This window comes from Diorhabda sublineata, chromosome 4 (genome assembly GCF_026230105.1).
Source record: "Diorhabda sublineata isolate icDioSubl1.1 chromosome 4, icDioSubl1.1, whole genome shotgun sequence".
Lineage (NCBI taxonomy): Eukaryota > Metazoa > Arthropoda > Insecta > Coleoptera > Chrysomelidae > Diorhabda > Diorhabda sublineata.
The window spans coordinates 700,608-714,047 of NC_079477.1; the positions used below are offsets into that span (position 1 = coordinate 700,608).

Below are 13,440 nucleotides of genomic sequence, written 5' to 3' on the forward strand. Positions count from 1 at the left end.
TTAGGTTAGGTTTGGTACAATTGACTTCTGGAATTCAGAACCAATAAAGAAAGTGTATTAAGGTCTTATTAGAGATAGAAAGCGTCTCTCACAATACTCCAAACGAGGCTGTCAAAAAAGCATTAGACGCAATTGCAAGACAAGTGGATGGTGCAACCTCCAGATCGAAAGCTTTGGAAAAACACTTTTTCTATAGACGACATCTTATGAGGATTGATACCAGTCATCTACTCAAAGAAAGACATCATCCCGTGACAGTTCAAAGAAGACTAAATTTCACGAGGGGTTGGTGTCGATTGGATACAAGGGCTTAACAAAAAAACTTGATAATGTCGAAGATATACAATTGGCGCTAACATTTGACAATTGACAGTTGACAGTCGACAGTCGACAGTCGACAGTTGACAGTTGACAGTTAACACTTGACAGTTAACCCTTGACAGTTGACAATTGACAGCTGGCAGTTGGCAGAATAATTCGTAATTTTTGAAGTTTATTTTTATAATTGTTGATATTTTTCTGTTTATTTCTATATCCAAACTTGAAAGTTTAACTGAATTTTAATATTTTCGTTTTTACCTAATTATTCTAAAACTTATTTATTATGAAATGTTTGTTGTTTGATATGAAGGTACAAAATAAAATGAAACTTCGACCTTGTTAGATAAACTTTCACAAACTGTTGTAATGTAAGATGGAATTAAACATTTTACAATTCAACATAAACTATGAATCAAATGGAAACTGGGTTTTAACAGTGTCTGTATCACAAAAAAAAAACTAAAATGAATCAATATTTTGAACATTTTAATAATGATATCAGATCTGGTTTATACTAGCCTCCTGAAGCCCCATTTTGACCCAATATTAACATCCTGGAGGTTTTTGAGATCGCTAAACGCTAATATCACAACAAAAAGAGTGTACGATGATTCATTATTTAGTACGAGTAGTTTGTTTGTAGAATTTTTCTTGGTAAACCACAAAGATTTATAAAAAGATTTTTCTTTCGAATTTAAAACAAATTATAATATATTATGTAGTGAAAAAAAACTCAAATTTCATACATTTCTAAGTGTGTTTTACTTTTACTATTCAATTCTTAACACTTAACTCGTAGACCCCCACAAGTACCATAACATCAAACGAACGTACCTACTTATAAACTAAACAAACGCAAAGAAATTTACCATTTGTTAGATGCAATCTCTACGGCGAAATACCAAGAAGAAAATAGAATTGAAATAGCAACGACCTAAGAAAAAGTGAGACGAATTATTCAACTACACTTTTTGGATCTTATCTGTGTGAAAGTGATAGTTCTTATTAACGGTTAATCTTCGTTAAGTCGATGGTGCCGTTGGACAAATCAGTTCATTGTTGACTATCGAAGCAACTGGAAGTGGGCCAGTCGATCGTGAAAGTGAAGTGAGTTTTTTTTTTTGTATAGTGTACAAACACAGCGGATGTAAACAGCAATTTTATAATACGAAGTTTGTATTTGGGTTAACGCGATAAATATTTTCGACTAATTGATTTTGATATTGAATTAACGGAATAATTGGAAACTGCAATGCAGATTTGATTAGATATTTCTCTAACCGAATCGAGTATACTAAAACGGTAACATATTTTTCATTTAAATTGAGCGAAAATCGATTTCCAAATACGTGCCGTATACATTTTAGGAGAGATTTAAAAAAGTTCATTTAATATATTAGTTAATGAGAAAATTGACAAAATTTTTGTAGAAAGTAGATTTTGAACAAAAACAATTTATCAAACTAAAATATACTGACAAACAGGATTATCAACAAAGTGATTTTGATGCTATTATAATGAAGGTGAGATTTAGAATCAATATATTATTTTAATCAAATTCAACGTGACAATTTATTTCTAATTATATCAGATCAACAGAAATTGATTTACACCTTTTTCATCCAATACTTGATTAATGTTGTATTGTATCTTTGTATTCGATCTTCCTACACAAAAAGAAAGGAAACTAATCGTTTTCCCCTTTAGTATAAGTTCCTATTATTTCTATATACACTATACATCAAAATTCTTGGATAGATTGTTTCTATAGTTCTTCTAATATCAATTGCAAATTATAAAAACCCTTGCCGATAATTTTGTTTGATCTACCATAGGCGTAGATACCACACGTCATTTTTTAAACTAGGTATTCAGTTTTTTGTGTTTAAAACCACTGGCATCTTATATAAACTATAAATTTAAATATAAAATCTTAAGTAGCTTTGTAAAATGATTTCAGTTTTTAATGAAATGTTTTTCGTTTCATAACTACTCATTTATTCACTCTAGTTAATTCAGCATTGTAAACTGTTTAGTTTCAGTTTACCTTCAGTCTATGAAGATGATAACTTGGTTATCGAAACATATAGTTGTGAGTATTGGTGATGAAAACTTTGTATTCAGTCTGGTATTTTTCTAACAACTACTATCACTTCAAAATCAAACCAGGTACTTTTGAGACAAGAAAAAACTGCGATTTTTTAATGTTTTGATTAATTATTTCTACTAGTCTCCCCAACTAATCTTGAAAGTATATTTAACTTTCACGTTGACTCTTTTGAATGTAATCGATGAATAGCATATGCAGACTTTGTAACCATTTTCTCGAAGTTGTTTAATAATAAAAATTTGATCTATTTTGACTTCTTGGTACTTTCCAGCATTTCCTTTAATATACAAATTAGTTTCCGAGACTTTAGACATTGTATGTATTACTCATAGAAACCAATTCCATCAGGAAACTTATGAATATTGAAATTAATATTTAACTCAGTTATTGAACAGTACAAGTTACCAATAAATAAATTACCAAGTATATTATTAACTATTCGATTAGAGAAAGTTATTAGATTAGAATTTATTCGTTCTACAAAGTTATGCTGAAAATGTCGAGGTTATCTAACAAGTAATTTATTCAAACAAGTTTTCTAATCAATATAAATCGGTTTTTACTGTACCATTAGTTTATATGATAATATAAACAGTTTAAATGAAATTAAATTAAGTATTGAAAAGTTTTTTGTAAAATTATTATTATAAATTAAATACGAGGGTTGGTATTCAATTTTTGAGTCGTAAAATTTGATATTTTTTATAATAAACATATTTTTATACTATTACTATTTGATTGTTGTTTACAAATTGAACCAACAGCAAATTTCGTTTCTGTTTCTTTTTGGTTTTTCCATCACCCCCTGTAGTTCGCCGGATACACGTTTTTGATACTCAATGATTTGCTATTTTTCCACACAGATTAAAAAAAATTATGAGTTCAACGTTTTAATACACCCGAAGAAGTAGTTGATAAGTTCAAATCGCATATTTTGAAGGTACCTCAATCGGAATTGAGAAGCTTAAATTCATGCGAAAGTATATTTTGGAAAACAATCTCAAAACTCTAATAGGACTTTTACTAGCTCGCTATTTCATCTTATGAATATTATTTCTAATGGTTTTATCTTGATAGTCTATTATTTTTTTATGCTGTAATGCTTATCTACGAGATACATTAAAAATTGGGTCTTCAAATTTTTGTTTTTCCACATTTTAAATTTCATGCCCTAAATACAGTTTCTCATTAACTCAGTCGTTATAATAAGTAAACAAACTAACAATAAGAGTAATTGCGAAATAATCGTGATGATATATATAGGATAGGTCATTATATATACAAGAAACTGAAAATTGTTATATGAGAAAACAAATAATTGATATGGTGAGTTGAAAGTATTAACAATAAAGAATATAGTATTAATATACAGGAAATAATGTAGGCATATCCTTTATTTTCAAGTAATCACGGGATTTTTTTTTATTTTCAACAATTTTTTAACATTCAATTCAATCAAAATTGACGAGACGTAGTTTTTTTGAAATGGATCTATCATCGTTTTTTCGGTAAAAAGAATTAAATCAAAATGTGTCTTTTTAATGGTTATTTTATATATATATATATATATATATATATATATATATATATATATATAGAGGTAAGGAGGACCATTTCATATGGGGGCTTACCTTAAAAACTGTCTGCTTGTAGACGGTAGATTATAATTCAAAATTTTACCAGAATGGCGTCCCTGTCAGACGACATATCATATGATCGTTCAGTTTAGTCTTCCGTCCGTCTTATTTAAATTACTAGTTAATTAAATATTTGTATACAAAATTTAAACTATTTACGTAGTACAAAATAATTTTGTAAATATAACAACTGTGAGATGACGCTGAATGTTAATTAAATATTGTGAATTTCTAGAAAGAAAGTGTCAATTATCACTTATGCGAAAGTTAAGAATTTGATGGACAATTTCTGTAGTACAGAGATGGTTCTCCATATATAAAATTTTATATTTTATTCTCGGGCACATAACCTCAAAAGTCATATTTCATCTTCAGTAACTATTTCAGCAATAAAATCGGAATTTGTACAAAGACAATCTTTCAATTTCATACAAATTGAAACGTTTTGTTTTTTTGAGTTCACAACAAGTTTGTTCACCATACCAAGTGTTAAAAATCATTGCAGGTATGAAATTTTTGATAATAAATTTGTATAAAACATTTTGTGAAGATATTTTCTAGCAATCGCTAATTTGCAACAACTATTTGATATTTATTTTAAGTTTTTATTGTGAAATTTCGTTCGTATTGTCTTTATATCTTTTTGGTGTGGTTTCTTAATGTTGGAGTTATCATAATTTCATTATTTTCGTAATAATACAGTATAATATGAAACTAAGTATCACGTTATAATTAATATTAACATAATTAGAAATCGACCGCGTTTGTTAAACGGTTTTAAACAACAACGGGACACGTTCTTCATAAGAACTAAGAAAAAACCACAAATTTTCATTTGTAAATATCAGTCATGGTCTACAATTAACACCAAACATTGAGTAATTGTTGGGTACTATGTCAAGCGTATTCCTCAACACTACAAATCATTGAACAACCTTGACAGATAGAGAGAAATCCTTTATTATAAAAAAATTGTTACAATTTGTAGATAAAACTATAAAATAACTAAATAAAGATACAAATTAAATAAAATTCTACTAGTAATCGTATTTTTTTGACTAATTAGTTGTCGAAATTTATTTTTTTTCGTTTTGTTGTCTTTTATATCGAATAATCTCGTATATACATCAACGTAGCATCAGACAAACAAATTAAATAATCCAGTATTTACCCTTTTCCCAACTTTTGTCTGGAAATAGTAAAGAAAAAATAAAACTTTGATTCAGTCTTTCTCATCCCAATCGTAATCTTCTGAAAATGTATTTTATATTCCCAATCCCGACGATTATTCACCCTTGGACCCTCTCGTTAGGTTCATGTACATTTATTTTATATGAAAAGTAGTTTTGATATTACGAAAAAGTTTCCCATTGCCATTAGACGTTAGAAAATAAAAATAAAATGATATACAGGGTTCGTAATCTTTCTAGTTGATTTTGGTTGTTATCGAAAACCGATTTAGATACTTTTTTGAACTCAATCTTAAAAACTACTATTCGATATCCTATAGAAATATTTTAGACTTCGAAAACTAATCCCAACAGCGAGAAAATATAATTTTGACAACAATTTTGTGATGGCTTGAATAGAATCCCTCATTCTTTTAGTAGATAACTTCATTTTATTTAGTGGACTTTCAAATTATTCTAAGAACAAGAAATTATTGTTTTGAGTTTGTCGAAATGTCATGAATGTCATGAAATTTGACATATAGTGTTTGGAAAGTTGGTACTTCGTAAACGTCATATGGATTGGACAATCGTAGCGCCATCTGTGTATCAGTCACATGATTTATATCTAAGTTTTGTACCTAAATTTTCCCTCGTGCTCTGTATTTGTTTGTTTTTGTGTTGTGTCGTATTTTTTCGCCTCTAAAGTGAGTGTATTCGTTAAATTTTCGATTTTACCTCTTTCCATATTTATTTCTGTACTAGGAAGGCATATTTGTTCCAAAAAGGACTAATTTTGAAAATAGGTTTTCTCTCATTTTCAATTCTAACTTTTTGGAAAACAAATTTTTGATACAATATACGCGTTGAATCGAAAAGTTAACCGGAGTTTTTCGCGCGAATTTAAATTCTAAAATCAACAATTTTCTGTTTTAATATTAGTAAGTTTCGAAGTAATTCCTTGTCTCTCGACAATTTCTGAGTTGGTTAATCTAATCAAGTGGAAAATGAACGATGAAACGTTATTTGAAATGGCGTATAAAAACATTTACCGTATAAACCCAAATGCGAACTAAACAATTAGAATTCATTTAATTTATTTATCATTTTCTGTTTCAGTATATTCAGAAAGAGTCCGATTCAAGTTATAATAACGAAAATGTCGTTAAAATAAACCCGTTAGAGGAAGAAGAAGAAGAAGAAGAAAATGGCAGCCATTTCGAAATATTTATCGGCGATTTATTTTTATTTGCACATTCAAACGTTGTTATACGTTAAAAAAACATTTTAAAAATGGATAATTTGATAATACTACTTTGTAGTTTATTTGCTACCGGTACTACTATAAGAGTACCAACTTGGAATGCAGTTTATTATAAAGATAATAGATCAAACCAACCACGATCTTTTCACGAATTAGATATCCTGTTGACACCGACTAATAACAGATGGTCCCCAATTACATCAACGCCAATAATTAATACTTTGAATTATAAAAAACCGCCACCGAAACAAATTTACCGTAAAAATAATATTTACGATAAACCAATTCATTATATTAGTACAAAAATAGATAATTTTGCGCAAGCGCAACCACAGATTAATAATTACTTCGATCCTTTCGATAACGTCGCACCGATAAAACAAAATTTCCAACCGCAGGTTTATACATTCGATAATAATCGATTTTTCCAATTTCCCACTACTACTACTAAACCTCAATTCGATCAAATCCCTCGGAAACGAACAAACGTAGATAATTTTAATGATTTTAAACCATTGGAAGAATTAAAACAAGTCAACATTAACAATAAACCGCAATACGTCAGTCATCTCGACAAAAATTATCGAGACGATAAAACCCACGAACCGAATCGATACGATCCTCATTATAAAAACGAAGACGTTACCGAAATCGAAAGAGAAGAAGATGAAAATGCCCCTACGAGCTCCCACGAATTTCCAGCCGATATTCCTACCAAACCTATTTACCCGGGACAAGGTTTGTGGGCTAAACCGGGTATTAAACATAAACCTTTCGTTAGTAAACAAAAATACGATGAATTAGAAGAAGATAAAGTAAAACCCGACGGTTTCGAAACCTTCGAAAACGGACAAAAGTTATTCGATAAACAAAATAAAGAATTTACAAGAAATCTCAAACTTTTTCCAAAACAACAAGAATTTAGTGAAAATAACGATGAGGTTAACGAAGATAACGATGAAAGCGACGAAGAAAACGAATTTGTTCCTACGAAATTGTACGCACAAGTTAGAGAAATCGAAAATACGGAATATTTACCGGAAGACGAAGATGATGGAAGATTGCGAGAAGCGATTAAAGAAGCCAAAACGCATACCGTTTATACGGAGGAAGGTTACGAAGATAGCGCTTACGATCACGCCGGACACGAAAAAGAAGCGGCGAACGACGAAGGTTTCGAAGATATCGAAAGGGAAAAAATCGAAAATAGACCCGCTAATCGCAAATACAATCTTCATTCGCCGCGAATTACCACCGCGAAATTTTCTATCGGAAACGGCGTTTTAAGCGACGAAGAAATAGAAAAATTAAAAGAAGAAAAACTTAATATAGAAGATACGGATACGGCGGGAAGTCAATTCGAAGAAATCACGACGCGTGAACCTATAAAAGAAAACAAAAATTTCATCAGTACCAAAGAAACGAAAACTACGATGACTAAAGAGAAAGATAACGGTAATACGGAAACGGAATTTTCCGGTAGAATAGATACGGTATTAAAACCGAATAACGGTACTCACAAATACGAAAAGGTTTATCCAAAAGTTTACAAAACGATCCAGAAATCTAAAACGGAAAATATTCCGAAAACAGTTGATTTTAGCGGTATATTCATCGAAGAAATTATATCGAGTACACCAACTCCACCTACCGAAGATTTACCAGAAGAAATACCAATAACAACTCTTCCTACTACAGCTATACCAAAACCAAATCAAGACAATGATTTAGAAGTATTCGATGGTTTTTTGCATTCGAAACAAAGAGTAAAAAGATACGCGAACGATTTCTCAAATCTCGGATTAAATTCCGAATTCGTTCCTTCGATTAACCACGAATTAGGTGAAGTAAAAAAAGACGACACAAATAATATAAAATTTCCTTATTACGATAAATATAAAGAGAAAGGTTTAAACGAAAATTCGCCTCTTAGATACGCGGAAAATTTACAAAACATTCCAAAAAAAACTGGCGAAAATATGATTTTCTACGAAGAAGCCGAACGTAAAGTAAAATGTCCGGAAGTACGAGAAACCGTCGACGCCATTCCAGAAAGAGTACTAAAAGCCGAAAACGACGATGAGGATGAAGAAGACGACGACGACGACGAAGAGAATATACCAAAACCAAAAAAACTGGCCGAACAACCGAAAACACCTCGATTAACAGGTTTAGGAGATCAAATCGATTGTTTGAAAATAAGATACTTCGGAGAAAATCCTCTGGATAGTCCTATTTTCAAAGAAGATAGTATACAACCGCCGGTGCCTATTTTTGATATTTTAAAACGTCGCAACGAGAAAAATGGCAATAAACAACGAAATATTGATAAAGTTTCAATAAAAAACGATATAAACGATGATAATATCGAAACGAACAAATTATTAACGACACCTACATATACACCAACTTTAAAACCCAAACATACACATCGTCAAACAGAATTACAAGATTTTCTTCCCGAAGAAACTAATATAGAAAAGGGGACAATCATATATGAACAATTTGTATCGGCAATACCGAATTCTGCTATAAGAGACGTTGATAAAGGACGAGAAAAACAAATTTCCCGACAATCTAAATCTGTACCCGACGAGAACGAAGATCAAAAAGAAATCCTTCCGCAAGCCGAGGAATTGAGAAGAAGAAAAATCAAAAGAAAACGACCGCCCTTTCAAATATTCGACATAAACAAATTCCTACCTACGACGCCTTTCCCAATATTCAACGAAAAGATCCCAACAAATACAGAATTGAAAAGTGAAGTTTCTTACAAAGACGAAATCAAACCAAACGAACAATTGTACGTTTTAACAGATATTTTGAATAACATCAAAAATTCTTCTCAACAACAATCACCAGATGATGCTGCGATTCAATCGTCCGAATCTGTATATTTCAATTTGAATCCCAAACTTAGTCTCTATTATCCTGATACTTATCTGCAAGCGTACGAAAATGACAATTATCGTCCTCAAATCGGTACCACTACGCTAATACCTGCGACGTTTAAAAGAAAAACGAAAAAACAACCAGTTAGACCAACAGTAGATCCGGCCGTGGTAAAAGAAAGAGAAGAAAAACTTAAATTGTATTTATCTCTTTTAGAAGCTAAGAAAAGACAAAAAAATTCCACTACTCCAGATTACGGTATAACAATACCGGTTACAGAAAATATTAACGATTATATCGATAAAACTACTGAAGTAATGGGTTTGATGCCGCCCAGTACGCGACGTTATAAAACAATTTCGCACCCTAAACGAGATAATTCCCTTCAAATATCGAATTCTATTATAAAAAAAATGAATAAATACTTCGTTATAGGATTGAAACCGCCTCCGAAACAAAAAGTTACTTCGTATTCGGATTTTATCAAAAATAAACGTATGTCGGTTAGAATTAAAAGGAGTACGTCTACGTACGCAACGTTATCGAGGAATAAAGAAGAAGAAGAAGAAGAAAAAAAATCAAAAGTCGTCGATAACGAAGAAGATGAAAAACCGCATCGATCGAAAAGTTATTATTACGACGAAAAAACTGGTAGAATCGTATATATCACTACGGAGAAACCTGAATCTCAAGAAGAAGAAGAAGAAGAATATGAAGAAATTACAGAACAACCTTCATCTACTTTAAAACCGTTACAAGATCCCGTTTTCGTTACGGCTACACCTCCACCTGAAGGTAAAAGTTACGTAGATTTCGTAAATAAACTCCATGACGAATCCGGTTATAAAAATATTCCAGATCCAACTACTACTGAAACAAATGAAGAAATTAACACAATTTCCACTACTACTAATATTATAGCGAAAGCTGAATCTACTACTCCACCTCCGTTTTTAAATATTTTGAATAAAATTAGACAAAACAGTGATTACAAAATAATAGAAGATATTAAAACTACTACGGAAAATTACGAAGAAATTGTTAACGAAGAAGAAAATATAAAAAATTCTCCAGGCGGTTCTATAAATGAACATTACGAACAACTAGGTATATTCGACGTATCAGATTTTATTCCAAAATTGAAAAATTATCTACCAAAAACTTCTTACGACACGAGTAAATACAAAACTATTTCTAGACCGACATCTAAACCAATAAAGGAAGATGAAGCAGATTCCACCACTCAAAAAGAATTTTTAATCATTACCGAAGAAACCGACAACGTTAAAGAACCAAGTATAATAAAAGAAAATGAAGGAATAACTATACAAAGGAGACGGATGAAGACAACTACTACAACTACACCTATTCCATCTTCTACGGAACCAGTAGCGAATAAATTAAGAAGGAGACGTCCGATTATTCATCTTCATTCGGATGAAGATGAAAAAAATGCAACGAAAATAGTTAAAAGAAGATCCGATAATACCGGAACTAATGAAACTAAAAATGTCGTCGAGAATTACAGCAGGAATAAAAAAGGAAATAACAGAAATACGGAAAAATCTTGTAATAACGCAACCGTCGAAATTATCGCAGATTATGATACAGATAAAAAACACGGTGGTAATTATAGAAGTATAGAAGAAGCTCCGAGTGAAAATAAAGTTGCCGATAATGAAGAAATCGCAAATAGATCAGATAAATTGATTTTATCGAAAGAAAATGAAGAAACGACGACTATGAAGATGAATTTGCCGAAGGAATTTACCAAAATTGAAGATGATTTAATACCAAATAGCAGGAAACAGTCATCGAGAGGTAACAAGCATAAACAAGTTAATGAAACTACTCCGACTCGTTTAACTGACATCGTTCCTAAACCCGAATCTTTTTACAAAGATCCAAATTTATCTAAATCCGTAAATACTTTGGAAAGCTACAGTAAACCCACAAATGAAGAAATTGAGGGAAATGAAGAACCCGAAAAAATGCTTAAATTCGCTTTTAAAAACAAACCAAATATCGTAAAAGATCCTAGCAAAAGATTGTATTATTACGCCCCTATTTAAATAGATTTTTGTAAATATTTATATTTTATATATTTGTTTAATAAATAGATTCAAGAATCCCATTTGGTTTTGCTCGTATTTCTATATTCCTAATGCGACTTTTTGTTTACCACCGTTTCGACGAGAAGCTTAAAACATTAAACGACAACAATCGTAAATTTAACTGATTCAACATGTATACAACAAACAAAAACGTTTGGATTGAATATTAAATTTTGATATTTTGACATTTACTAATGAAACGCTTGATCTCAAGCACCAAAAATCACGATTAGTCATAAAATAACTGTACGGGCAACAATTTCCGGTAGAGGAATCAAATTTTTCTTTGAAAATACGCCAGATGATGACACCTATTCATAGTACGACAAGAAAATGTAGAAACAACTACTAATAACAGGGCCGGATTAAGATTTATAAGGCCCGGGGCTAAAATAATGACGGGGCCCCCTTAAGGAATTCGGAAACCCGGAAAAATTCACAAAATAATATCAATACGTTAGATTTGTGGTATCAACACATCAAAAAATACAAAATGATGGGGCCCGGGGCTATAGCCCCCCCCCCAAGCCCCTAGCTTAATCCGGCCCTGACTATTAAGATAAATCTTCCAAAAGGCTTTACAAAGTCTTCAGCGGGAATCTGAGAAGCATTCCTGCGGAAAATTTTCAATAATTATTGTTCTAGGTTAGAATTTTTCAAAAAATACCCAAAACGAGTACTCGATATGAAGCAATTTCGATTTGTAGTAAAAAATTCAAATAACGAAACAAAATGTTTTGTCCAATTATATTTTTACCAAAAAAATGTGTAGAATTTTAATACTTCGTATATACAGAGTGAGTTTTATGTATGCAACAGCTCAATTATATCGTAAACACCTTGTACGATTTTCACAAAGACAAAAATAAACGTGTAATGATTTATATCCTAACCGAAATCCCACAACAAGTTCCACTGTCAGTAAATTAGTAAAATCGAGATAATTTAGGCGTTCTTAACTTTTGAAACGAATAAAATAAAATATTTATAATTCATTCGAGTCAATAAACGTTTGATTGTATTTATTTTAGACCTGCGGGGATAGGAAGAAATCACTGGGTGTAAAATAAGGTCCGTACGACGGTTGATCCATCAATTCGACTGTTCAAATTAATCTTCAGCAACCGTTCCACGTTGTTCTAATGAAACGATTGTTGTTTAGTTTCGAAACATCGTGATATGCATCAATTCCATCGATTTTTTTTCCTCCATCTCCACAAAATTCATCCTGTAGCTGGATAGGACGGTTCGTCGCCAAAATGTTGATCGACGCAGGGCTGTTGACTTACTATCTGATCTAGCAGATTTAAAACATTTCTTAAAAACTTCTTTCGATGATATTACTAATTGAAAAGTTGTTGTAGATCTAATTTTACTTCGTTTTCAGTAAGTGACTTTTTGGACAATCTCTTGTGAATTGAAACAATCTCAAATCCCGCTAAAAAGAGAAAATTTATATACGCAATAAAAGATTTAGAAAGACTGCGGTTGAACGAATAAATATATTCGAAGTTTTAGTGGCAAAGAAACGATTCTTTCTTAAATCTTTTGAGAGGGTCGTAAATTTTAATGCACAGCTCAATTTTAAAATATAACGCCGTTATTAATATTCTGAATTAACCATAATTTTATCCGAGTAAACAATATCTTATTAAAAAAACCCATAAATATTCAAAATAACGGCTGACGAAGCTTCTGAGGGAAAAAAGACACAACACCGAAAAACGTACGAGGTGTGGTTATTAAATAACATGCGTCGAAAGTGAACTAACAACAGATGTTTAACCTGAAGCCTAATTTTTCGAATGCGATGTCTATCGTGTCAAGGGTTACCAACTTAAGTATTTTTTCCCCCTAGGAGAATGCGGGATGGTATATTTTTAGTGATTTTTATATATATTTGTATAATTCTCAATGTTATTTTAGGGGATTT

General features: G+C 31.2%; 2 protein-coding genes across 4 annotated transcripts in view; one reads left to right on the forward strand and one right to left on the reverse strand.

The window, feature by feature from the left end:
- The window catches only part of LOC130442542 (synaptotagmin-15-like), an 80,952-nt gene that overhangs the window by 61,648 nt on the left and 5,864 nt on the right, over window positions 1-13,440 (reverse strand). The window lies entirely within an intron of this gene.
- On the forward strand, window positions 1,456-11,465 carry LOC130442928 (uncharacterized). The gene is made up of 2 exons (XM_056777337.1): window positions 1,456-1,844; window positions 6,357-11,465. The coding sequence occupies exon 2, from the start codon at window positions 6,531-6,533 to the stop codon at window positions 11,463-11,465; it is 4,935 nt and encodes a 1,644-aa protein (XP_056633315.1). The 5' UTR covers window positions 1,456-1,844; window positions 6,357-6,530.

What these genes read in the sequence shown, in the direction of transcription:
- LOC130442928 (XM_056777337.1), top strand. Translation starts at nt 6,531, where the DNA reads ATGGATAATTTGATAATACTACTTTGTAGTTTATTTGCTACCGGTACT.